Source organism: Haemaphysalis longicornis, unplaced genomic scaffold (genome assembly GCF_048455015.1).
Source record: "Haemaphysalis longicornis isolate Haplotype H1 unplaced genomic scaffold, Haemaphysalis longicornis Haplotype H1 scaffold_2, whole genome shotgun sequence".
In the NCBI taxonomy this organism is placed as follows: Eukaryota; Metazoa; Arthropoda; class Arachnida; order Ixodida; family Ixodidae; genus Haemaphysalis; species Haemaphysalis longicornis.
This window is the reverse complement of record NW_027526295.1, coordinates 263,324,353-263,350,221: the sequence shown is the minus strand read 5'-3', so window position 1 is coordinate 263,350,221 and position 25,869 is coordinate 263,324,353. Positions and strand designations below refer to the sequence as shown.

General features: G+C 46.9%; 1 protein-coding gene across 1 annotated transcript; it reads right to left on the bottom strand.

Moving 5' to 3' along the window:
- Nucleotides 1-1,110: 1,110 nt before the first annotated feature.
- Nucleotides 1,111-24,441, bottom strand: Gbeta5 (guanine nucleotide-binding protein subunit beta-5). Its single transcript, XM_077700470.1, has 10 exons — nt 24,252-24,441; nt 16,083-16,219; nt 15,428-15,469; nt 15,002-15,078; nt 13,013-13,139; nt 8,209-8,352; nt 7,875-8,015; nt 6,923-7,019; nt 6,060-6,226; nt 1,111-4,429 (listed from the first exon to the last, which is right to left on the bottom strand). Exons 1-10 carry the CDS (start codon nt 24,379-24,381, stop codon nt 4,418-4,420), a joined length of 1,074 nt encoding a protein of 357 aa, XP_077556596.1. The 5' UTR covers nt 24,382-24,441; the 3' UTR covers nt 1,111-4,417.
- Nucleotides 24,442-25,869: the final 1,428 nt, after the last annotated feature.

The following is a 25,869-nucleotide window of genomic DNA, read 5'->3' as shown; positions in this document are numbered from 1 at the left end:
ACTTGATTTTATTGCACTCGCTCACCTTGCCATTAGGTTGAGGAAGGGGCCGACTAGGTTTCCGATTCAGGACTGATGCCTAGACCATCCTGATTAGGTTGCTCTCCTGGTAACAACAGCGACAAGGAAGGCAAAGTCTTAGAAAAGAGAAAACACTAACACACTTGTGAGGGAAAAAAAACACAAACATCGCTTAAATCAGTGCCCTGTTAGTTTTTTTTTCTCTCTCTCTCTTCAGTTCTGTCTTCCCTTGCGCTGTTGTAACCATGTACACCATCTTTCGAAGATGCCCTCCTGCATTACGCTGGGCCGGTCAGTTGGCTGCCCAGGAAATGAGGGAAGTGGTTTAGACAATTTTTTTTAGTGTCCGAAATATATCGGTGTTGGGGCCGTTCTCCTGAATTTTCACGCTTAAGACCCCAATGCGTTGTGCTACAGGGATGGGTACTATGGAATAAAGTCCTAGACCTAAAAATTCACACGAACTGCCGCTCAAAATTCTAGTCAGCGTTTGCCAGTGCACCCAGTATGCGCACTCGATAGTATAAATGGTTAGTACATATGCAAGTTGCCAAGTATAGCACTAAAAAAGTTAATTTCCACTCCAAAAAGTGAATGCACACTGCCCCCGGTAAAGATGCTAACCGATGTGGATTGAAATAAAGTGAACAAGTATAACCTGAAACTAATATCAGCATAATTTTGAATAAGTTGCTCAAGCTGCATTTATCATCGAACCAGCCGCAAAGCTTATCTCCATAGCCTGGCATTAGTGCGTATGGAAGCAGCTAAATTTTCAGCTGAATTACGCGAACTACTTTGACTAATAACGGGGTTTAAACAAGTTAATTAATAGTGGGCCAAAGGATGAGGACAGGTATATTATGCCTCACTGATGGCATTTGATGCCGTCCCAAAACCCACTGCAGGAAAGCCAACGTTACACAATGAGTTTCACAAACCGATGATGGTGATGATGGTAAGCGAAGGCACATCAAGCGCCTTAATATAATATAATTTTTGCTTTCAATTCACCTATTATTACATAGATGACATTGCCGTCAATACATGTGGGCCCTTGGCAATGTTCCTAGTAGTCATAGACAATCAGACGCATGCCCCTCCTTTATTCGCTCCTGCCCACACGTGAGGCACGGCAGGTATGAGACCACGGCATCGCTTTCCAGTACGGGGCTTGGGATGCTGATTCTCCCAGAAGAGGACCAGTGGCGTGCCGTTGCATACTCTACTCGTTCGTCGCTCATGTCGAGCGGAATCGCTCTTTTCCCACATTATTAACGGGAGAGAGAGAAGGCCTTTATTAGAGGAAAGCAGAGAGGTCTGCGGGCACGTTGTCGCCGGCATGCTACTCTGCAAACGTCGACGATTGAGCATGCCAGCTTTGTGAGTGTCGTGGCTGAACCCGTTCCACCAGGAAGGACACGTTGTGATGTACAGGCGCTAAGGTTTATTTCCAACTTTTCCTCGTGGCGTTTTCACGCAACCATTTGCAATTCCTACTCGTTCTATTTACAGACGTTCATTCCAGTGGACCCACTGTCGGGCACGTGACCGGGAAGAAAACAGCGGCAGTAGATCCGAGACCACTGTCTGACTGCTCTAAACATCGTGCACGGTGAGACGAGAGAAAGCGGATGAGCTCCGAAGCGTCTAAGACTGGGGCGAGCAGGCTCAAGCCAACACGCAAGCAACCTGCTTATCACGCCCGCAGCTCATCGCACCGTAGCTAAGTAGCTGTCCGAGTGACGACGTGGCGAATATCAACGTGGTGGGGATCCAACCCTCACGGTCACCCCTGATCTTCCCTCGACCAATGGCAGTCGCTTATTTAGGCATCATCGTGAGTTGCGGCTGCCCCCGCGCGCGCTCGCATGTCTTCAATGCGCACTCGCGAAAGTGGCAAGATGATAGCAGAATGTTCATCACCTAGGAGCATCACTTACACTTTTCGCTTCTTATTACACTCTCGATTTATATGGTTTTTGAAAGAAAATTTTGAGTCATGGACACTATAAATACTTCCGAATCTATTACTTGGTGTGTATCGCCTGGCCAGACTGCATACACTACAAATGTATTGTCAAATATCTGTTGACGCCCTTCTTTTCGTCACTGGTGGTCTAATGATTACAGTCCACAGCGATTCCCTCGAGGAAGGAGAAGATTGATTTGTTTATCGCTATCAGACTCTTGAAATTCTGCTTCGCCTTTTTTTATAAACTGCCTACTCCTAAGGCGCGGACAAAACAACGATAGTTCCGAGTTAGGTGCTGTTAAATGCTCTTACTCTAAACAAAACATATGGGTTGGACAGCGGTGCAACCTGTCGGTGTGCTCGCTGTTGCCGAGTCGGTGCTGCCGTTTTCTACGTAAACCAGAACTGCCCCAGCTCTTGGATCTCTATCACACAACATCAGTAATACTTCTGTCGAACCCCGGTGAGTGCATCTACAAGGGTGCCTGTAGGGAGGGGAAGAGGACTAGGAGGGCAGGCGCCCCGCGCTCGACGAGGTGCGCTCAAAGCCATACGCTCTCAGCGAACACCTTTCGCCTATAAGAGAACAAACTGTGCATTTCCTTCGCACCTCCGTCTTTCTCATAAGGCTATTGGTAGCCACGGGTGTGCTTTGATGGAGCGTTTCTGTCAGGTCTTACAGGTACAACCAAGAACCGAGAGACCAGCGTATCGTTATAACAGCTGTCTTGATCACATTACTGGGTCGGGGTGCCTTGGAACCGCCGGTGTTCTGTACTCAACAACCTTCGTGCTGACATGCAAGGGTATAATGGGTTTTCAGATTCCCTTTTTGTTATCCTTTTTTTTTTTTTGCAGTTCAAACGGCTAGAGTTCTTTGAGTTGGCTACCGGAAGCATGCGCGGCAATGAGCTGCTGGCAGTTCGCGCGTTTTAAGTGCGAATGCACTTCTTAAGCGACCCTGAATCACGCGTCCACCGCCGTCCGTCCGTCCGCACCACATACCCACTTAGGGCGATTGGCCAAGAAGAGTTCCTAATTTCTTTAACACATACCCACTTAGGGCGATTGGCCAAGTAATCTGAATCACGCGTCCACCGCCGTCCGTCCGTCCGCACCACATACCCACTTAGGGCGATTGGCCAAGAAGAGTTCCTAATTCCTTTAGCACATACCCACTTAGCGCGATTGGCCAAGTAATCTGAATCACGCGTCCACCGCCGTCCGTCCGTCCGCACCGCATACCCACTTAGGGCGATTGGCCAAGAAGAGTTCCTAACTTCTTTAGCACATACCCACTTAGGGCGATTGGCCAAGAATCGGGCGTGAGAAGGGCTAATGCACCCGCTTAAAGGAGTACTGACACGAAATTTCAAAGCTGAGATCCGCTCTAGCAATCAAGTACAACGACAACACAAATAGGTGTCTGTGCATGGCACATACCCACGTGGGGGATTGGCCAGGAATCGGGCGTGAGAAGGGCTAATGCACCCGCTTAAAGGAGTACTGACACGAAATTTCAAAGCTGAGATCCGCTCTAGCAATCAAGTACAACGACAACACAAATAGGTGTCTGTGAATAAATGCATCTTTCTTTCTTTGTAGTTGTGTGTGTGTGTGTGATCTCTCTTTCGCGAACATTGCCGAACCGCGCAAATTCAACTCCTGCATTCGCACTTTCACATTCTTCCCCTCGGGGAAATGCGGGGAAATTTTTAGCTGTGCTGTGCTGTGCTAGGGAAAAGGGCAGAATACCGAATGCAACCCGGAAACACGAACGATATAGCGGTAGCAACCGTCGCACACTCTCTCAGTGCGGAACAGAACGCAGCTGGGAAGAAGCATCTGCCCAAAAACGTGCCGTGTGCTGTGAACATGCGGTTGCACATGCACGGCTTCGTTTGCAAATGCAGCTAGCTCGGTTGCCATCACCGATAAAACAAAAACAAGTCGCTAGTCCTCCCTGTAACCTGCGGAGATGAACTGCTAGGGTGACGCTTGCGGTTTCGATCACGCTTGCGGACGCGGATTGCGATTGTGGAGCGTTTGCGTTGGAGACGCAGTGCTGCCGGAGGTTACGTCGCGTCAGCAGGGACGTCATCCGGCACATCTCAAACGCGTTCTGCGTCACCAGTGTGAACAAGCCTAAGGTCCATTTGTTTCCGCCGGCCTCCGCCGTTCCGAAACTTTACGTTTCTGTGGCAGTGCACGCTATCTATTTTCTGTCGCGCACTAAGCACGAAACGGAAGCCGCGCGGGCTATTCGGAGGAGCTGGGCATGTTCTTCGTTGCTGCACACGGCAGGCAGTATAGGGGAACGCGTCAGTCCCAACGAGGGCTGCGTAAGATGGCCCTAAGTATGCAGCTAAGCGCGGCTTGTACTTGAGTGAGGATCTTCTCGTCTTGTGGCATCCTAACTTCTCAGGCCCATACCTGGGTAGCAAGAAAACAGCGAGACAACACCATTAATTGTTAGCCCCCAGTGGGAAATCACGGAAACTTGGATTAAACGTTCCCCTTTTCCCTTAAATTTACCGCCCTTATAAGTTCGTGTCCATTACTCCATTACAGGCAGGGCTCGCAAGAAGCCGATATTCAAACGCGTAAAACGTGCATATTTTAGTATATAAGAGACAGCCTTGACGTACCCAGAAAAGCGTGCTGTTGGGCTACTTGGTGAATCATTTAAAGGGTTGTGCGCATAAAGGACAAGACAATAAGTAAGGGACAGGACGGGCGCAGAACGTTAAGCAGCACCACCTTAAAAGCAGGACAGAACGTTATGCAGCACCACCTTTGCACGTTTTCCAAAAGCTAGTAAAACTAGCAGTAGGAAGCTAGTAAAAAGGTGAGTTATAAAAGAACATATAAATATCGCGCTGCACAACACTGACAGTGACGCAATAGGTACAATACTAAAACGAAGTAATCAGTGTGTTAACTCTATGCTAACATTTATGTAGTACGACAAAACAGAATTAGAGGCACCACGATAATCACAGAGCTTTTTTTTTGTCAGCAGCTTTTTTTCAAAATCGCGTTGCGTCATTAAGAGCTCACCGAGAAAATGGTTTGTGAATCCGCACTGCATCATAGGGTTCCTCAATTATCAGTCCTGGAAATGGGCGTATGCCCAAATTTATTGCAAGGAGGGGAGGGGAGAGGGGAAGAGCTTTTAGCAGCATGGTCAAACTAAAAAAAGTTCGAAATTTCAAGGGGGGCAGTCCCCCCCACTTTCCCCTCTTCCGGACGCACATTGTCCTGGAATGCCAACGGACTGCCCGGATGGCGATCCGGCGTTCGATTTTCCAGCGTCTTCCTAAGGGACTTACGGCCCGAAGGCTGTCCGCGGGCTATCCAGGGCTTGTGAATCGAGGATGCCCAATATGAATTGTTGGAAGTCTGCGTTAAAGGAGCCATGAAGAGAAAATACAACTTCGTTTAATTTGAAAGAACTAGGATACAGTATCTCACTCAGCTCCATTGCAGCCACAAAAGATGTTTTTTAACGAAAAAAAAGCAAGAAGTATTTAATAACTTTCAAATTTTGCGCCACAGTGACGTGTTATGAGCGAGAATGACGTCATACGGGCCAGCAATAAAACATAATTTTCAGTCTGTTAACTGCACGTTAGCATTCAAGTGATGCGGTAAAATGGAACTAGAGGCCCCATTACAGACGTCCAGTCATGTGTCGTCGCGACAGGTCAGTTAGGGGGGCGCCAATTGCACAAACAAGGTTCCGTGACGTCATAGAAAAGTTGCGGGAAATTGGCTAGGGGGTCGCCACGGCTTCACAGGTTTTCGTTAATATCTCCGTTATTTTTACGAAGATTACGATGATATTGGTATCATTGTTATCGGGACAAAGCAGTCTTTCTAATAAACCCAACTTGTATTTTCTCTTCATGGCTCCTTTAAAGCTGGCGTCATTGGTTTAGGAGAGAATCCAACTATCAAATCCTGTAAGGTTGTATATCTTGCTTTTTTCAATGGTCACATTAACGACGACGCGTGCCATGCAGGACAGGGGAGGCTAGGGGCGAGAGCGTGAGTCGGTTACCCTGAGCGTGAAGTCCCAGCTTCCCGTGGAGAGCGCAGTGCCGTCGGGCGACACCTTGAGGCAGGTCACGCGGTTCTCGTGGCCGTACAAGATGCTGAGGCGCACGCACTTGAGCGTGTCCCACACGTTCACCGTGTAGTCGTTGTAGCCGCCGAAGAGTAGGCGACCTGCGCACGGGGCCATTGCACCGGTCATCATCGCCGGACAAAGCAGCACATCAACACGCGCCTTCTGTGGAAACGCCTTTCGTACATCTTTCCTTCGTCTACCAGTTTGTTTAAACAATATGTTCATGAGAACATTACGGCCAACAAGGGTGCGTGAAAACAAAGGAGCACTGCCATCCTTAGGACAACGTTATGTAGGTTGAGGGGAGGCGGTGCGTTGTGCACAAGTTAGAGTCGCTAACAGCAGCGAGGAGTTAACAACAGTGCGAACGAGAGAAAAAGTTACTCGTCAACGGAGAACAAGAGAAAACTTTATTAGTTGCATTAGGTTAAGGGGTCGGGGTGCCCGCAGGCTCCAGCCTGGCGGCGACTAGCGTAGCCCTGTCCACGAGGGAGAGTTGTGTCCCCAGGACGAGCTATCCCAGCGCCCGTATTCTTCAAACGGATATTCTTTCCCTCAGGTAGCAATTAGTAGCGTGCGTCACGTGCAGTAACGGGTTATATTCGGGAAAATGCGGTGTCCTAATCCTCTCTCTCTCTCTCTCTCTCTCTCTCTCTCTCTCTCTCTCTCTCTCTCTCTCTCTCTCTCTCTCTCTCTCTCTCTCTCTCTCTCTCTCTCTCTCTCTCTCTCTCTCTCTCTCTCTCTCTCTCTCTTTTGTTCTGTGAAGTTAAGAGATGTGTGAAGGGCCACCGTACCGCTCACTGAGAAGTCCACTGAGTTGACGCCGAAGATGATGCTCTGTTTGGAGTAGACGGCCACCTCCCTGTCGGCGCGTAGGTCGTAGAGACGACACTGCGAGGGAACAGTGAAAAAAAAAAAACGAAAACAAATCGGTAAGTAGGGTGCACGCACGCAGTAATGCGAAAATGCGAGTGTACTCTTTTGAGCTCAATGTCAAGCGGAGAGACAGGGAACAGGCTGGATAACGAAGGCTACGCATGCTCCGCCAGGCGAAGTCCTCAGCTTAGGCCTACGGCGCCAGAGATAGAAGAGCTTCCCGTTTAATGCGCGTACAAGACTGGCCACTGGCGTGAGGAGTACACGTGGCGTTGACGATGCGCTTTACATTGCACGCAACAAGCTAGCCTCTTGGGCTTTCGGTTTTCTTACATTGCACAAGTGATTCCGGAAGACCAAGGAAATTTCCGTTCAGAGATAGCTACATATTTATACAGATTTCAGACTCACGCTCAAATAAACGTCTACGCTCACGCTTACGAAACGTGGCTCACGCCTGTATAGGAGAGAGAGAGAGAGAGAATCCACTTTATAGAAACTCTGGTTTTAGGGTGGGGGAGTGGCGGTGGCCCATAGGGCCGCCGCGACGTCGAGGGCACGACCGGTGACCAGTTCTTGGAGGTCGCGGTCCGAGCACCCCAGAGCCTGTTCCCAGAGGGTGGGGGAGGGTAGAGGTGGGAAAGGATCGCGCGGACATTCGCAGAGCGAGTGATAGAGCGTGTCCGGTGCGTCACACAAGGGGCAGTTGGGAGAGGAAAAGAGGTGAGGGTGCGTATGCATTAATAGAGTGCGGTGAGGAAACGAGTGAGTCTGAAGAAGGCGCCACATGTGGGCAGCCTCGGCGGTGAGGGAGGGGTGGGGAGGGGGAAGATGCTAAGGGGAGAGGTACGCAGTCGTATAGGTACTCACGGTGGCGTCATCCGAGCCGGTGGCGATGGCATCTCCGCTCGGGTAGAACTTGACGGTGTTGATGTCCGATTCGTGGCCCTGGAAGGACTGCACGCACTGGCCGGACCGCATGTCCCACACGAGCGCTTGCCTGTCACAGCCCTGGCGCCGGGGTGGCACGCGGAGAGGACACGTTCCACACGTTAGTTCACTGCTCCACTCAAGAGTACGTCTATACCCTAAAACCCCCCAAAAATAGTCACAATTACGTGCTATAAGAGCATATGTCCTATAGTGGTTATACAATATATCCCGACGTATCCCGGCATGCGAAGGCGGAGCGGAGTGCACGCACTGCGGAGACGAAGGTGTTTCCCATCTCTGTAGGCGACAGGTCGAGCGCCATGACGTCGGCGGAGTGGCCATGGAAGCTCTGGAGCAGTTGCGAACACTCCACGTCCCACAACGCGCACGTGCTGTCCCCGCTGCCCGTCAGGATCTGCGAGGAGCAGGGGGCGTTCCACTACGAGAGAGGCACCACCAACACCAGTGGCCACAGAGTTTAGCTCGTCTTTTACTTGAGCAAGAATTGCCTTAAGTGGTACCCAACTCATTTCTGGAATGTTCGCGGGCGAGTGTACATTTGTAGAAAACCGTGTAAACAGAATTAATTAGCCCCGGAAGCCGAAACCTAGCAACACTATCTAAAAAGGGAAAAAGCGTGAGTGCTGTGCGAAAAGACACCATGAAGATGGAAAACCATGTGACGCGACTACATAGAGCGACTAGAGGCTGCGGCTACGATGTGACTACGAAGGGTTTTAAAAACTATACTCTTGCGACATTGCGTTTAACTTATTTGTGAATGATATACAGTTAATTGTAATTCGTAATTCCTGCACTTTGCAGACGACATTAAACTTTATCGTGCTGTGGTATCATATGCAGATTGCACCCAGCTTCAAAGGGATGTACACGCGATATATGATGTGTCGTACGTTTTCTGATTGATTGTAGGGTTTAACGAGCCGACACAACGCAGGCGATGAGGCGCGCCATAGTGGAGAGCTCCGGATTAATTTTGACCACCTGGGGATCTTTAACGTGCGCCGATAACTCGTACACACGAGCGTTTCTGCTTTTCGCCTCCATCAGGAAACCGGCCGGCACTGCCGGGAATCGAACCCACGTCCTCTTGCCTAGCAGCACAACGCCTTTAGCCACTGAGCCACCGCGGCGGGTCGTACGTTTTCTTTTTCTTCTATTGTGTGTGTTTCTGCGCAGTTTTCATTATGATGCAGTTTTTCCAATGTTGGGGCTTTGCCCATGGCCAGATGTAATTGTTCTGGCTAAAATATGTTCAAAATGAAACACTGCTCTAAAATTATAAACAGTTCAAACCACACTTTGCGTTGTGCCGTGAGCAAAGATCCTCGAAAAAAAATTGTGAAATCGGTCCAGAGGCTAGATTGTCACTCACTTTGACGTTTCTTATCTCCGTATGTGCAATAGTGACCAACTTGTCACTGATTAGAAATGTCGGCCACATACTTACAAAAATGTCTGTAAAATATCGCTTCGCTAAAAAAATATAAATATACGCGAAAAATGATTGACTGCTGTGCTTTTTCTAAAAACGCATAACTTCAAAAATAAAAATAAGAAAATCCGCCCCGATTTTTTTCAAAATGGGGGAAACGAGACTCCTCAAGAGGGCCGAGAACACTGCTGAAAAACATGTTTCATTATTTTTTTCGTACTAAAGTTATAAGTGGCTGAACTCATGAGTTCGAGACGCGAGTCCGTGCCGTGTTCTCCGCTACTGCCGCTGCATTTCTGGCTTCTCGCTTTGTTAAAAAAGTGTCTGTTCGCATTCTGCAGCAACAGGGAATTTTCAACATTTTATGTCATTTTAATAGAGAAATTCGCGCTTGCAATCTTTTTATTTGCGATGTATAACTTTGTCATGCACCCAGTTTTTTGTGCGTGCTGTTGCACCTAACCGCAATGTTCATATCTAACGTGTAATTTGTGTGTATGCATGTGTAAAATCCGTATGTATGTGTAATACCCCCTATCTAATACCGCGAGGGGCCCTTAATAGAACAATAAATGATGATTTCGTGTGTGTGTGTGTGTGTGTGTGTGTGTGTGTGTGTGTGTGTGTGTGTGTGTGTGTGTGTGTGTGTGTGTGTGTGTGTGTGTGTGTGTGTGCGTGTGTGTGTGTGTGTGTGTGCGTGCGTGCGCGCGTGCGTGCATGCGTGTGGTTATGCACTTATTTCGTGTTTCACGGCACTTTGCAACTAGTACCGATACTTCATTGTTTGGTTTGCCTGTGTTGTTTTGTACTGTTATAGTGCACCACCCAAGAAGGCATTGTGCTGTCGGTGGGCATTTCCAAATAAAAATAATAAATACAAAAATAAACAGAATTGAATAAAAATAAATAAAATGAATAAAAATATACATTAATAAAAAGAAATAAAAATAAAAATAAATAAAACAAATAAAATGAAAATTAATAAAAATATATTTTTTAAGCTACCGCCTAAAATCGCACCGTGAGATGTCGGTCGCGTGATCACTCCTCTATTTTTATTCATCCCTGTAAGTAATATGTACAAAAGCGATCATTTGATCTTGCATTGTAGTACCAAACACAACGTACTTACCAAGGTAATCGCTAAAAGAATTTCTGTGACCTTAGATTTCAATCAACCTAAAGAACAAGCAGGGTTCCGTAAAGGCTATTCAACAATGGATCCTATTCACACGATCAATCAGGTGATAGGGAAGTGCGCTAAGTATACTGAACCCCTGTATATAGCCTTCATAGATTATGAGGAAGCATTTGACTCGGTCGAAACCTCAGCAGTCATGCAGGCATTACGGAACCAGGGGGTAGATGAGCATTGTGTAAGAATACTAGAGGATATCTACAATGGGTCCACAGCTACCATCACCCTCCATAGGGAGAGCAGTAAAATACCTATAAGGAAGGGCGTCAGACAAGGAGACACAGTCTCTCCAATGTTATTCACACCATGTTTACAACAGGTATTCAGAACGTTGGATTGGGAACAGGTGGGAGTAAGGGTTAATGGAGAATACCTCAGTAACCACAGATTTGCTGATGACGTTGCCTTGCTAAGTAACTCGGGGAACGAATTGCAAAGCATGCTTTCCGCACTAGACGAACAGAGTAGAACCGTGGGCCTGAAAATTAATATGCAGAAAACCAAAGTAATGATCAATAACCTCGGGAGAGCACAGCGGTTTGAGATAGGTGGCGAGGCAGTGGAAGTGGTAAGCGAATATATCTACTTCGGCCAAGTTGTGACCCCGGATCCCAACCATGAGGCAGAGATAATTATAAGGATAAGAATGGAGTGGAGTACATACGGCAGACATTCTCAGATAATGAATGGCAGCCTACCATTGTCCCTGAAGAAGAAAGTGCATGACAGCTGCATCTTACCGGTACTCACCTACGGGGCAGAAGCTTGGAGGCTCACTAAAAGGGTTCAACTTTTGAGAACGACTGAGCTGGCAATGGAACGGAAGACGATAGGTGTAACATTAAGGGACAAGAAGAGAGCGGAGTAGGTCAGGGAACAAACGCGTGTTAAAAACATCTTAGTAGAAACATAATAAGAAGAAATGGACGTGGGCAGGGCATGTAATGCGAAGGCAAGATAACCGTTGGTCATTGAGGGTAACCGAGTGGATCCCTAGAGGAGGCAAGCGTTGCAGGGGTCGGCAGACAGTTAGATGGGCAGATGAGCTCAAGAAGTTTGCTGGGATAAATTGGTCGCAGGTAGCACACGAACGGGGCATTTGGAGATCTATGGGGGAGGCCTTTGCCCTGCAGTGGGCGTAGATAGGCTGGTGATGATGATGATGACCAGACACAAATGCCCTTCAAATATTTTTTTCCGCTGTCGAAGAAAGCTGTTATTGCAAGAGGTAAGCAAAATTCGTAGTAAGACCACATATCATCCTCGGGATCTGGTGGAGGGGATATAGGCCGAGGACGGCATACGTGTGAGATTTCGGCGTAGGTTAGGGAATTCAAGGTCGTCTAAACTAACACGCAGCCCTTCCGTGCGGCCTGCCTTATATACCAAGTGTAGCTGATCTGGAATTTCGAATGACCCGAGGGCTGTCCAAAAGTAGTGCCGACAGGGCTGGCGCATGGAAAGGAATCAACATTAGCGTAACGTCCGGCTTAGAGCACACATGGAACACTATGGTACTTCACCTCCCAAACGCATGCGAATATCAAAGTTTAATTCGTACCCAGCCTCACTGCAGGTGTAATGAGGTCATTATCCGAGGTAGTAAGCAACCATGTCTATCTACCCGTAATTATCTGCATATAATAAGACACGAGGAAAAAAGCGCCTTTTATGTCATTTCTCAGAGAAGACAGATCATTTACTCAGTGTCTGCGCAAGGTATAATAGCGAGCGAAAGGGCCTTGATGATAGATAGCATTGCTGCCCTCGGGCATTCGCCCTCTCCAGGGTCAAAACAAATGGCTTTGGGTACGTGCGCTGACGCTTTGAAAAGAAATTACGCCGTAAAAGCGCTGCTTGTATATGTCAGGGCAACATATCTATAGGCTCTTGTTACGTACCTATAAGCTGCGTATTTTTTTCCTATTTCATTCCTTTATGAGCTCATCTCTCGTGGTGTAAGCGGACTGTGGTAGGTCGTTCTTGTGCCGTGTAGCATGCCTGACGCGCTCTATGATAGCTCTAGCAAACTTCCTCACGCATCTGGCATGCTTTGTATAGTAATCCCTTTCCCCTCTATTTGTTTTCCGTACCCTTGCCCCAGTGGGGAGTAACAGGCCAAAGAGATTTGTACCCCAGGCAAGCGTTTTCTTTGAATGTGTCTTTTTATTTTTTCAATTTTTGCATTTTCTGGTTTTTCAAAATTCCGTTTGCTCAATTATCTTCATTCTCGCTGTTAGAACGATTACATCTGTTACCTCCGCCAGTTATGCATTTCTGTGCAAATGCAGGGCGTACGACACAGTCCTCCTCACTAGCGGGAAGGGGGGTGGAGGTGGGGGTACTCGGCAAAGAATGCTACGCACAAATAAACCTATGTCTCACTCGGCCGAACGTGCAAAATATTCTTTTCGGGCTGACCTGCTGGTCGGAGTTCGGGAAGAGGCAGCAGGACATGTAGCTTGTGTGGGTGCCCACGGCCTTCTTCTTGGCCGACACCTCTTCCTCGAAGCTGAGCGGGTACACGGTCACCTTGTTGTCCAGGCCCCTGCCAAGCCAAGCCAAGCCACGCCGACGGGAATTAAAGTTCGTCAGTCGTGCGTTCTCGCCCACCAAGGAGAGGTCAGCCAAAAGAACGAACTGCGCACTAATGTTACCCATCTATCCTATCCAAAAGTTCCAACGTGTAAAGGTCGATTTATGTTCTGTTTTTGCTTTTTTTAAATAAAGAAACGGATGGTCTCATGCTAATGCATCAAACCCGACTAATGGTAACAAGAAACTGTAGTGTAATTGTGGGTATGGGTGGGAAGCAGCGGGGGAGGAATAGTGGGTTGCGATATAATGCAGGAGAGTGTCCCAGGCTGCTTTCGCTAATTTAGGGGGTACGGTGGATGGAGGCGATCATTTAAAGGATTCGGTCTTAAAATAGAAGAAAATGAATACACAGGCCCGTTAGGAACTGAGGACGCGAGCATTGATCAAGGCTTTTAGTGGCTGCGCATAAGAATACCCACTCGCTTGTACTGCGACTGGGCAGTGTGCTATAGGCATACCCGATAAAAGGCCAACAGAAACAAAAAATTAAAGTGCGCCCACGTAACATAAAAAAGGGATATATATAATAATTACGAAAATCCTGCGCGTCCTTGTCAATTTTCAAAAGCTGACACTCTAATACTAAATCGAAGCCTTCTGTCTCACTGGGTCTCTTCGATTTACGCTCTCGGACTCACCGCGGAAGTCGTGATGATGATTGTCGGGTTCAACGCGCCGACGCAACGCAGGCGATGAGGCGCGCCGTAGTGGAGGGCTCCGGATTGATTTTCACCACCCGGGTATCTTTAATGTGCGCCGAAATCTCGTACACACGGGCGTTTTTGCTTTTCGCCTCTATCAGAAAGCGGTCGCCGCGGCCGAGAATTGAACCCCCGTCCGCGTGCTCAGCAGCACAATGCCATAGCCACTAAGCCACCGCGGTGGGTATAACGCCGGATAGTCCGCGGTGAGTCCGAGGATTCCCCGAGGCCACAGAGAGATACATAGGAAAATCGAATGCCGGACTGCTACTCGGGGAGTCCGCGGTGAGTCCGAGACCGCAAATCGAAGAGCCCCACTGATTCGCCCGTGAGCGCCGAAAAGGCACTGCGAAAAAGTCAACTTTCTCTGACGATGATGAATGATGATTGCGGCAGTGAAGTAGAAGAAAAAACGCTTCCTTTGGTCGGAATGGAAATTGCGTGTCAAAGTCGAAACTTAGGCGACAACCAAGGAATCCCCCCACAAGAAAGCTGCGTGTTCAGCTTTCCCCGTTCAGCGTTCAGCTTTCAGGGGTGCAATTCTTACTCTTTCTTTCCCAAATCACATGCATCAGGAACGATCGCGGACCGGGTGCCATATTATAAGTTGTTTGCTGTGGCATCAGCTCTCAGCGAAGGCTATGAATTGAGCTTTGCAGAAGTGCTCTTATCGAAGAAAACAATTTCTGTGGAAGCTACTGACGGAGAGGGTCGACCACTCAGTAGTTCAAGTAAGACACCACGCACTGAACCTCCTTTTCTGCGGGTGTAGACTAGCAGATAGTTATGGCGTTGGAAAAAAAATGTAATGTTAAATTCACAATCTTTGGCTTACTCAGCGCTATCGCCAGTTTATAGGTTCACTCAAAGCATCTCAATTTGTTATGGCGTGCGGTCTCATGTGCTTCTGTTCTCGCACCCTCGTCTGTATTATCCTAGAGTACAAGTGTTTTACTGGTGAACAACATTGGCGGAAATTGCATAAAAGTTGTCTCTACTTCCGGAGCATGTTGCTTTTGTAACCCGTAGAGCGTATCGTGATGTACACAGGTGTGCATAGCTCCTCCAAGACGTGTATTGAGCAACAAGGAGTGGGAGATCTAGTACTCACCCGCAGGCGACCATATTTCCCGAAGGCGCATAAGCGCAGGCCATGACCCACGTTGTCGGCATTGTAACGGCATGTTCCTGAACAGTGGCGAGAGGAACAGAAGACAGGCCTCTTGAGAGTCCTTAGCGTGCATCTCGGCGCCTTGTGTTGGCTCTGAATTTCTTGCGGTACCTGACCTTTCAATCATTCTTGTCATTCTAATGACAGGCAAAAGTGGCATTATTAATTCAATCTTATCGTCGTTATCATTTGTATTAAAGCAGGCGGCAGTTATTCAAGTCTGACAGCCCTTAATTTTAGGTTTGCAATATTCCGGCGAAGTTCCCACCCACATCTAACACCACTTCACGAAACACTGCAATTGTTCATTCCGATTTCTTCAAAACGCGCTACAATATTGAACAAGGAAGAAGTGAAAAAACTCACTTTGTTGGTTGTAAAGGCGTCCCATATTATCATCTTTCCATCCTGAAAAGATTGGACCAAGTTCGTAAGCGTTAGTAGTACTCAAATATCACTAATTAACAAACGAGGCGTTCAAACTACGCCTATTTAATGCGCGAGTGAAGCTGCAACATGTAATCTACGGCGACTAGAAAAAGCCATAATAAGTGCTACCGGCGAGAGAGAGAGAGAGAGAGAGAGGGGGGGAGAAACTAAAACGAGCTTGCATTTAACCCCTCGCTATTCCAGATTGGGCTACGAAGTTGTATGGAAACCCCAATGAACAAAAGCTAATATGCCTTTGACATATAGGGCACAGTTCTGGGTCAGCCCGGAGCTGGATAGTTCCGTCATTGATGGCCCCGCACTCAAGCAATTGTGTGTTCTGGCTTCCTGGCATACTTAGCAACAAATAAAACGCCGTCATGATAGCACTCGCCAGGGCACAGAACTTCTGAAATGTTGTTCAGTGAAATCCAAACGATGGCATGGATTGACCACTACAGTACTACTTTAAGCAAATGCACCAAAACCTCTCTTTTTTTTTCTTCCTAACGTTTCCGCATTCACCTCCCCGTTTCCTCCGTCGCCGATTGCACACTGATCGCATATACCATGCCATTCCGAGAGGCCTGACCTGGGATGAGCTGACGATGTGGCGCTTGTCCTGCGACCAGTCCGAGCAGAGCACTTTTCCCTGGTGGCCCTTGAGCACCCGGCGCAGCTTGATGTTCAGCTCCTTCAGGGGCTCCACTGCTCCGGCCAGAGACGTGACTGCACCAAGCGCCGGTCGCGGCCTTTGAATCCCTTCCATGAAATCGCTTCCCACTTTGCCTTTCATGTGCTCAGCCGCGAACGTAACAGGGGTGGAGGGTAGCGTCCTCAAATGTTAATAGTTTGCCGTCATAAAATATGTACCCTTCAGGCTTCCGCGAATTCGGAGTCTGCTCTCACCATTAGTAGCAGCTGTTTTCCTATGGGCGGAAAAAAAACTATAATATACAAAATATATAATATACTATAATAAAACTATAATATAACATAAAACTATATTATAATAATATACAACGCACACTTGGACGTACTTTAGTTCGTCCAATGCATTCCGATGAATTCTTAAAAATTCCATATTGATTTATTATTTCTCTGTTGTTGTTTTTTCTCGTCCTTTTTCGCCTCCTTTATATATGCCCCCCCCCGTTTACATCTTAGCGCGCGCCACATTGTCTACGTGCTGTACTGACTAAAAAACTTGGCGTAAGTAACACGCTACATGCGAGCGTAGTGGTGAAAGGGAAGGGGGGGGGGGGGGGGGGTCGGTTGGGTATTCTGGGCTACTTACATAAGAACACTGCCCACACCTGCACGGATAGTTATCCGGGCTGCGACTTCGTTGTCGCGGGTATTCCCCGGGTTTTAGCGCAAGCACTTTTGAAATGGCAGATCTAGAGCTCTCCGCTTCTATCCAGTTTTAGGTGAGGCCATCTACCCCTCCTTCCTAATCAATTTAAGCAAATCACACCGATCATCATCATCCACAGCCAATACGTGTCCACTGCAAGACGCAGGTGTGTGCGTGGCATAGCGCGTGCGTGCGTGTGTGCGTGCGTGCATGTATATTTGTTGTTGTTTTTTTTTTCACTTTGTCTGCTCTTCGGTTTCCCCTTTCGTGCCTCCTCAGGATGTCATCTGTGACGTACGTGCGTAAGCTACTTTGGGCAGATTTTTACCGCTACCGGCCATAAACGCATTCTGCCTTTCAATCAATCAATCAATCAATCATTGGTTTATTTCAAGCATAGGTACACAATATTTGCAAACAGTGCTTGGACCCTTAGCCAAAGGCTAGTTGTGGGTCCAAATTCGGAAATACATAGTTATAAGCAGTCTCATTGTTATCAATCAGTGTATAAACATACTGTAAGATTACAGTAACTACCAATACAACCAATACCAACATACAACCAATACCAATACAACCAATACCAATACAACCAATACCAACATAACACGTGATGACTATTTGAAAAAAAAAGAAGAAATGCCGCGAACTTTGCGACTGTACGCAAGTGATCGTGCTGCGATCAAAAAGGAAAAAAAAAAAAAAAAACAAGTACGTTTCTAGTGTTGGGGACATTCATGGGCATATAACAACAGAAAATGATTTTTCAGTTTTTTGCAGAAGTTATGGTCATTCCTCAGGTCAACAGGTATTTTATTCCACACTTTCGCACCAACGTACTGTATAAGTCGCTCACCATAAACATTATGAGTAAGGGGAAGATTGAAATTGTTAAGGCTGAAATTTCTTGTGTGCCGTAATGGACTATTAAATAAGGAGACAGGAAATGGATGATTGTTCCTTACTATGCTGTATGTGATTCGAGCCGTTTTATCCTCACGCATGTGATCAAAAGGTAATAGTCGAAGCTGAGTAAACAAAGGCTTACTGTGTTCATTGTATTTGGCGAAATTCATAATTCTAATCACACGTTTTTGCAATCGTCTGATGGGGTTAAGGTACGTAGTGAACGTCCAACCCCAGGACTCTAAACAATATGTCAGGTGACTGCTGATAAAGGCATGGTAAAGTATAAGCAGGATTTTTGCGTCAAAACAATCCCGAGCTTGTAAAAGGGCGTAGCATCCGGATGCTACCTTCGAACAAACATGCGTAATTTGGTTCTTCCAATTTAAATTGCTGTCAAAGATAATACCTAGATATTTGAAGGAACTGGTTTGTTGAAGTGAATTATCGTTGATAATCGGTTTAATTATGCTGTAATTTACAAGTTTTCTCGGAGAGTGAAAAATCATGTATTTAGTCTTCTTCGTGTTGATTGTCAATTTGTTTGTTGAAAACCAGTTTGATATTTTAGCTAGCTCTGTGTTCAGTTTATCCTGAAGTTCATCCTCAGTATCGGCTGTGAATATGACAGCAGTGTCATCGGCATACATGAGCAACAGTTCTTGAGCAACAGAATCAACATGAGCAATACATGAATCAATACATGAGCAACAGAATCAACGCTGAAGAACATATACGGAAGCATTCAGAAAAAAAAGAATATATGCTGGCGGTACATGCAGCTCTCGAGTGGATTTTCAACACACCCGGAACAAGGGGCACATCGTGATACAGCGAAATTTTCGCTCTCGCTCAACAGAAACTCCGGACGTTGTTTAGGCTGAAGCCAACATGTGCTATGAGGCTTCACGACTCATTACAGCAGGGTTTCGAACCGGAACCGAACCGGAAACCGGAACCAAACCGGTATTTTTGTTTTGCCGGAACTGAACCGGAACAGGAACCGACAATTTTTCAGCACGCTGAACCCCAACCGGAACTTAACCGAAAAAAGCAATAACGGTTACCGGTTAGCGACTGCGCTGTACCCCCCGAATGCGATGACAGTGCAATAGGATAGACGCCCGCTTCATAACGCGAAGGAGCCACGTTCAATTCTCAGTGGCTAAGGCGTTGCGCTGCTGAGCACGAGGTCGCGGGTTCGATTCCCGGCCGCGGCGGCCGCTTTTCCGATGGAGGCGAAAAGCAAAAACGCCCGTGTGTACGAGATTTCGGCGCACGTTAAAGATCCCCAGGTGGTCAAAATTAATCCGGAGCCCTCCACTACGGCGCGCCTCATCGCCTGCGTTGCGTCGGCGCGTTAAACCCTACAATCAATCAATCAAATCAAGCCACGTTCAATTCCGACCACAGAAAGCGTTTTCTTCTTGAGGTACGCGCTCCCAACACCTACTCGTGGGCTTCTTGCCTCCTCTCTACTTTCCGTCCCACTTCTGGACTTAGCGTTTTCCCCCTCTCCACTTTGCCGTGCGGAATTTCCTGTTAACGATCCGCACGGACAGAAGGCCTAAACAGCTAAAAGGTATAACACCTGGAAAGTGAAAATACCCGACAAGTGCGACCCTCAAGAGCGGCTCGGTGTCTGAGCCATGAGCTTCTGACCACAAGGATGAGGGTTCGATTGCCGCACCCGGCTGCCGTTTTTCTGATGTAGACGAAAAACGAAAACTTCTGTGTGTCGAGATTTTGACGCACGTTAAGGGTCCCCGGCTGGTTTAAATTCATCTGCCGACTTGCAATATACGGTGTGCTTCGTAGCACCGGAAAGAATCGCAAATGTAGAGCGTTATCATTGCAAGGCGTTAGTGTTTGCATTTTGTTATTTCGTGAGTAGTGTGCCCTGTTGTGGTTGTTGAGTTTCGTTCTGTTTATTTTACATTGCATTTGTGTCATCCCTATATCGACATTTTTTTAACGGTCCTAATGCCCTGTATTTTTTTTTCTTTCACACGAGCACTGTAGCGTGTCAGGGGAGAGGGCCACCTTCAACCAAATTTAAGCTGGGTTTTGCGCGTGAACCCAGGACGTCTTTTGCCCGAACAAAGATGAATGAATGAATGAATGAATGAATGAATGAATGAATGAATGAATGAATGAATGAATGAATGAATGAATGAATGAATGAATGAATGAATGAATGAATATCGGATAAGTCATGAAAGGTCACTGATTTCAATAAGCATGCGATCAATCATGCGATCAATCATGCGATCAGCTTAGGAACATTGATTCAAGGCAAACTCAGCGATCGAGCCTTGTTGTGGACGACCTAGACAACCGCATACGGCGCAATAACCTCATATTTAAGGGCCTTCCTGAGACCAGCCCGGAAACGTGGGAAGAGACTGAGGAAACAATTACCAAGTTTGTTAGCGAAAACTTAGACATAGACGTCGGTGAGATCGAGCGGGCACACAGAATAGGTGAATGGAAAGAAGGAACTGTCCGCCCTGTAGTTGTAAAATTTCTCAACTTTAAAGACAAACATAACATCCTAAAGAATACATCGAAGCTGAAAGACGTATTGGCGCCACGTGTATGGATCGAGGAAGACTTTTCTCCAAGAATACAATTAATCAGAAAACAGCTCAGAGACTTTGCCCACGCAACGAAGCAACCAGGTGAAAAATACAAAGTAATTTCTGATAAACTTCTCCTGAATGGCCGACTTTACCACCTCGACCCGGTAACTAATGGTGTCGTGCCCTTGCCGAGGCGCGGAACCGCTGCTACGGAACAGGGTGAGACACTTTTCGAAGAGTCAAGCGCCACGGCTGCTAAAGAAAAGTGACTGAAAAATCGTTCGTCCTCAAAGCTGTCAATCCTCCTGGCAAATTTTCGCAGCCTATTTAATAAACAGGACCTCCTATGCTCGTTCACCGAATCATGTTCGGCGGATATTGTGCTTGGAACTGAAACGTGGCTTTCCTCTGATGTTAGTGATTGCGAGTTGTCATTGGCTAAACACTTTTCTGTATTTAGGAAAGATAGAACAGTGTCTCGCGGTGGTGGTGTTATTGTGGCCTTTAAAAAGAATTTGCAAGCCCATTTAGTCGATACAATTTCATGTATAGAGATCCTATGGGTGATAGTACGCGTATCTGCCTCTGTGCGTTGTGCTGTCGGGGTCTGCCCCCGTCCGCCAGATTCTTCCCTCGAATTTATTGGGCACTTAAACGAATCGCTGTGCTTTATACAAAACAAGTACCCAAAGTACCCAATAATTCTTGCTGGAGACTTCAATTACCCAGGGATTGATTGGCGGTCAGGCATACCACATGGCAGCACAAAAAGGCATGAATGTCAAGAATTTCTCGATGTGTTGTCTGCCTTTAGTTTGAGTCAAATTGTCAGATTGCCTACACGTGTCGACAGAATTTTAGATCTTGTGCTGACCACAGAACCAAGCAATATGCTCGTACATGTTTTAGATAACATCAGCGATCACAACGTAGTGCATTGTGAGGCAACATTAGAAAGCTCCAAAACCGAGAATAAAACGAAAACAATTTTTGATTACAGCCGCGCGAACCGCGCCATGATAGAAACCGAATTGTTATCATTTTCCGCGCAGTTCTTCACTTCCTTTGCTCTCAGAAATGTAAATGAAAACTGGAAAATTGTTCGCGATAAGCTTCTGGAACTAAAAGAAAAATACGTTCCAAGAATCAGTATCACGTCATCGACGCAAAGCGCGTGGTTTACGACCGGCGTTAAACGCTGCATCAATAAGAAAAAGCGACTTTATTCCAAGGCCAGACGATCTGATTCAGCCGATGACTGGAAGCGCTACAAAGAACACTCTAAACTATGCAAAGCAGAAATCGAGGCAGCCAAGGAAAAATTTTTCAACAACGATATAACAAACCTACTGCAGACCAACACGAGAAAATTTTGGAATGTGATAAATCCAAAGTACTCATCATCATCGTCCATATCATTGTCTAAAAATGGTACAGACCTTTCCTCATCAGAGGCTGCAGAGGAATTCAATTCTGTTTTTTGTTCTGTGTTTACAAATGAAAGCCCATTACCAGCCACTCTTACTTTACAGTCATTAGATTCAGCAATGGATGACTTGCTTATCACTCAGGAGGGTATTGCTGCAGCCATTGATAGACTCCCGACCAACTCTGCACCAGGCCCCGATGAAATATGCACCAAACTACTAAAAATGACTAAAGTGGTCATATCCCCGATCTTAGCTGCTTTATTTCAGCAATCGATAGACACAGGATGCGTACCGTTTGCTTGGAGAATTGCCCGTGTTATCCCCATCTTCAAGTCAGGCGACCCATCTGTGCCTCTTAACTACAGACCGATTTCCTTAACCAGCATAGTTTGCAAACTTCTAGAACACATAATATCATCTGCCGTAATGAGCTACCTAACAAAACAGGGCTTCTTTTTTTCTAATCAACATGGTTTTTTGAGAGGCCGTTCTTGCGAAACTCAATTATTCGAATTAATGACTGATCTCCACAATGCAGTACATTCGTCCTCACAAATAGATGCTATATTCATAGATTTCGCCAAGGCCTTCGACAAAGTCCCTCACATCCGTCTAATGGAAAAACTTTCTGATCTTAATATCAACCCTAAGATTAACAGGTGGATTAAGAACTTCCTAACCCATCGGTTTCAGTCAGTAACCATTAATGATCATTCCTCCTCTTTAGCTCAAGTAACTTCCGGTGTTCCACAGGGCTCAGTCTTGGGTCCTATCTTATTTTTAATATATATCAATGACATTAACACTAATATCTATTCTACTATCCGATTATTTGCGGATGACTGCGTCATTTATAAGCAAATTAAAAACCCCCAAGATTTCTTATCCTTGCAAGCAGACCTTAATCAACTGACGAAATGGTGTAGGGATTGGCAGATGGAAGTAAATGTGCCCAAAACAAACGCCATAACATTTACCAAAACTAGCGCGTCTGAGCCCCGTCACTATTTTCTCAATAGTATGCCTGTACAAACCGTAACCATGGTAAAATACTTGGGGGTCCACATAACGTCTGATCTAACCTGGAATCACCATATCGATGCAATAACCAGCAAAGCTTCTAAATCACTCGGATTCATTAGGCGCAATCTGCATTCAGCTAACACATCCACAAAGCTTCTGGCCTACCAAACACTTGTTCGATCAAAGATTGAATATGCAGCGCTAATCTGGAACCCCCATCAGTCGTATCTCGCAAATAAACTTGAGGCACTGCAAAATAAAGCTGCCCGATTCATTCTCAGGAACTACTCACGAACATCAAGTATAACAGAAATGAAACAATCCCTGAACTTACCACCTCTACAACAACGCCGGCTTTATAGTCTTTTATCGGTTTTTCATAGGCTATACCACAGCCAGTCTTCTTTCGCTGCCTCGCACATAAGACCCGCTGGTCGCGTTTTTTTCCGTTTAGATCATGCATTCAAAGTTCAACCAATATTCGCGCGTACCAACCTATTTTTCTTTTCGCCACTGTTACTTGCTATTCGTCACTGGAATCAGCTCCCAGGTAACATCGTCACCCTCAGTAATCACGACTCATTTATCAAAGAGTTACGGTTATTCCTCAATGTAAAAATCATTTTTCAGTGTTTGTGTCATTTTTGAACCTCTTAGATTGGTTCAATGTTCGATGTTTGTGTAATTTTGAGCCTGAGTCATTTTTTAACCCTCGCATTTTAGGGATTGGATAACTGTCGTGCGCCTTTTGTGTACCCTTTTTTTGAAACTATGCATTTCGACATGAATGTATTTGTATTCGCATTTTTTTGGGTGTTGCTGTTTTTAATGTTGCAATGTGTTATTTTTTCATTGCGACCCCTATGTAACGCCCGTAAGGGCCTTTAGTGTAAATGAATAAATAAACACGTGATTAAAGTTTTCATATCCGTGTCAGTACGGTCGGGAGCGAAAGCTGAATATCGATCAAAGGATCATATGGGGTGATATCTGCAAAAATACTCGTGTGCGAACAATCACAACGCACCCTGTACCAGCATGTATATGTTACGAAATGTATAAAAACGTAGCTTTTGGCTTATTCATGAAGGACAACTTTCACTTTATTCATGTTTTCATTTGTTCCTTTTCCGTTCCATGCTCACACCGCGCCAGTCAATCTCATGGCATTTGCTCCAAAATAACACGAAGAAGTAACGGTGTGCAAAGAAGCGGTCACTTTCGCTTCCTTGACCTGTCGCCTGCGCGTAACGAACAGGTGTTCGGTACCCCAACAGAAGTGTGCCGTAGCTGTCAAGACACAAGCTCGTCCGCGCCGTCCTAGAAGCGGGAACGTCTGGGGAATCTGAGAGCGGCGTGCACGAACGACGGGGCCGCGGTTTCTCCGTTTCCAGCGCATAACGGGCCGACCGCACGTCCGTGCGTACTGGAATATCTAAGAGGGTGAAGGGAGGCGGGCTCACCGCTGACGTCGTTGATCTTCTTGCGCTCCTCCTCGAGCCGGGCCTTGAGCTGCTCGATCTCGCGCGTCAGCGACTCGACAGTCTCGGCCGGGTGGTCCACCTTGGTGGCGGCGTTCTCTTCGGCCGCCATCTTGCGCCCACGGACCCCGGGCGCAGCCGCCGGCGGAAGAAAGCCGCGCGCGCCGGTGATCGATAGGCGCGCTGGCGGACGCCGCCGGCCGCGCCGCTACCGGCCGCGTGCGTCGGCGACGACGGGACGCGCGCAGGACGCTCGGTTCCGCCGTGCCGTCGCACGTACGCTTAGAAGGAAGCGAGGCGTGAAGTGCAGCTGTGCTCGCGAGAAGCGCAGGCGAAAATTGCTGCCTCGTTCATGGTGCATGGTGCTAAGAGGTTGCCGACGATTTTTCAACAGCTTCTCCGTGTGCGACCACTTTTTTGCAGCGTTGACGGGCAATCTCGGTGTAGCTCGCTCGGTACTCACCCGGCTGACAGGTCTGTGTTTGCGAATTGGTCACCATCAAGCGGAGTCACATGTACCCATATCTAAAAAAAAAAAAAAAAGAAACTTGGCTGGAACTCCTTTTTAGAGAGCTGTCATGCAGTCGCAGTCATCATTGAATCATCTTCACAGCGTCAGCCAGCGACTTTTTCATCATGTTTTTTTTGTTTTGTGGTACGTGTCGCCACTCGTGACAGCGCGAGCCTTAGTATATTTTATCTATTGTTTTTGCCCATCTGTTATCTTGCCACCTTGATAAACCGACTTGTGTAGCTTAGCCCAGGGATGCGGGTTCAATTCCCGGCCGTGGCGGCCGCTTTTTTGATGGAGGCGAAAAGCGGAAACGCCCGTGTGTTCGATATTTCGGCGCACGTTAAAGATCTTTAGGTGGTCAAAGTTAATCCAGAGCCCTCCACTACGGCGCGCCTCATCGCTTTTGTAGCGTCGGCGCTTTAAACCTCATAATCAATCAAATCAATAAGGAACCGACGATTATCATGCACGAAACACCAAGCGCAGCCGGCACTAAGGCATGAGCAGGGTGTAGTTTTTCTTTTTTTTTTCCGTGAAGCAAAACACAAATAATCGGGCAATCTGAGGCAGAGGGATTGGTTGGCTTACTTGACAAAATTGTTCAATGATGAAAGTCTTACCTTGACCCGCCGCGGTGGCTCAGTGGCTAAGGCGTTGTGCTGCTGAGCACGAGGGCACGGGTTCGATTCCCGGCCGCGGCGGCCGCTTTTCTGATAGAGGCGAAAAGCAAAAACGCCCGTGTGTACGAGATTTCGGCGCATGTTAAAGATCCCCAGGTGGTCAAAATTAATCCGGAGCCCTCCACTACGGCGCGCCTCATCACCTGCGTTGCGTCGGCACGTTAAAACCTACAATCAAATCAAATCAAAGCCTTACCTTGAAAACCGTACGCGATTGGTTGAACGTGAGGTGCCGGCTCAGATAGCTTGCGTTTCTTGACAGCCGTCCCTCCAGGTTCTGTATTGGGGCCGCTGCTGTTTCTTACTGTTTTTAATCGTGTTGTATATTGCTAAGGATATCGGTGACAACATACAAGTGAAATTATTCGCAAGTGATTGCGTTGTTTATATCGAGAGTTGTGCTTGT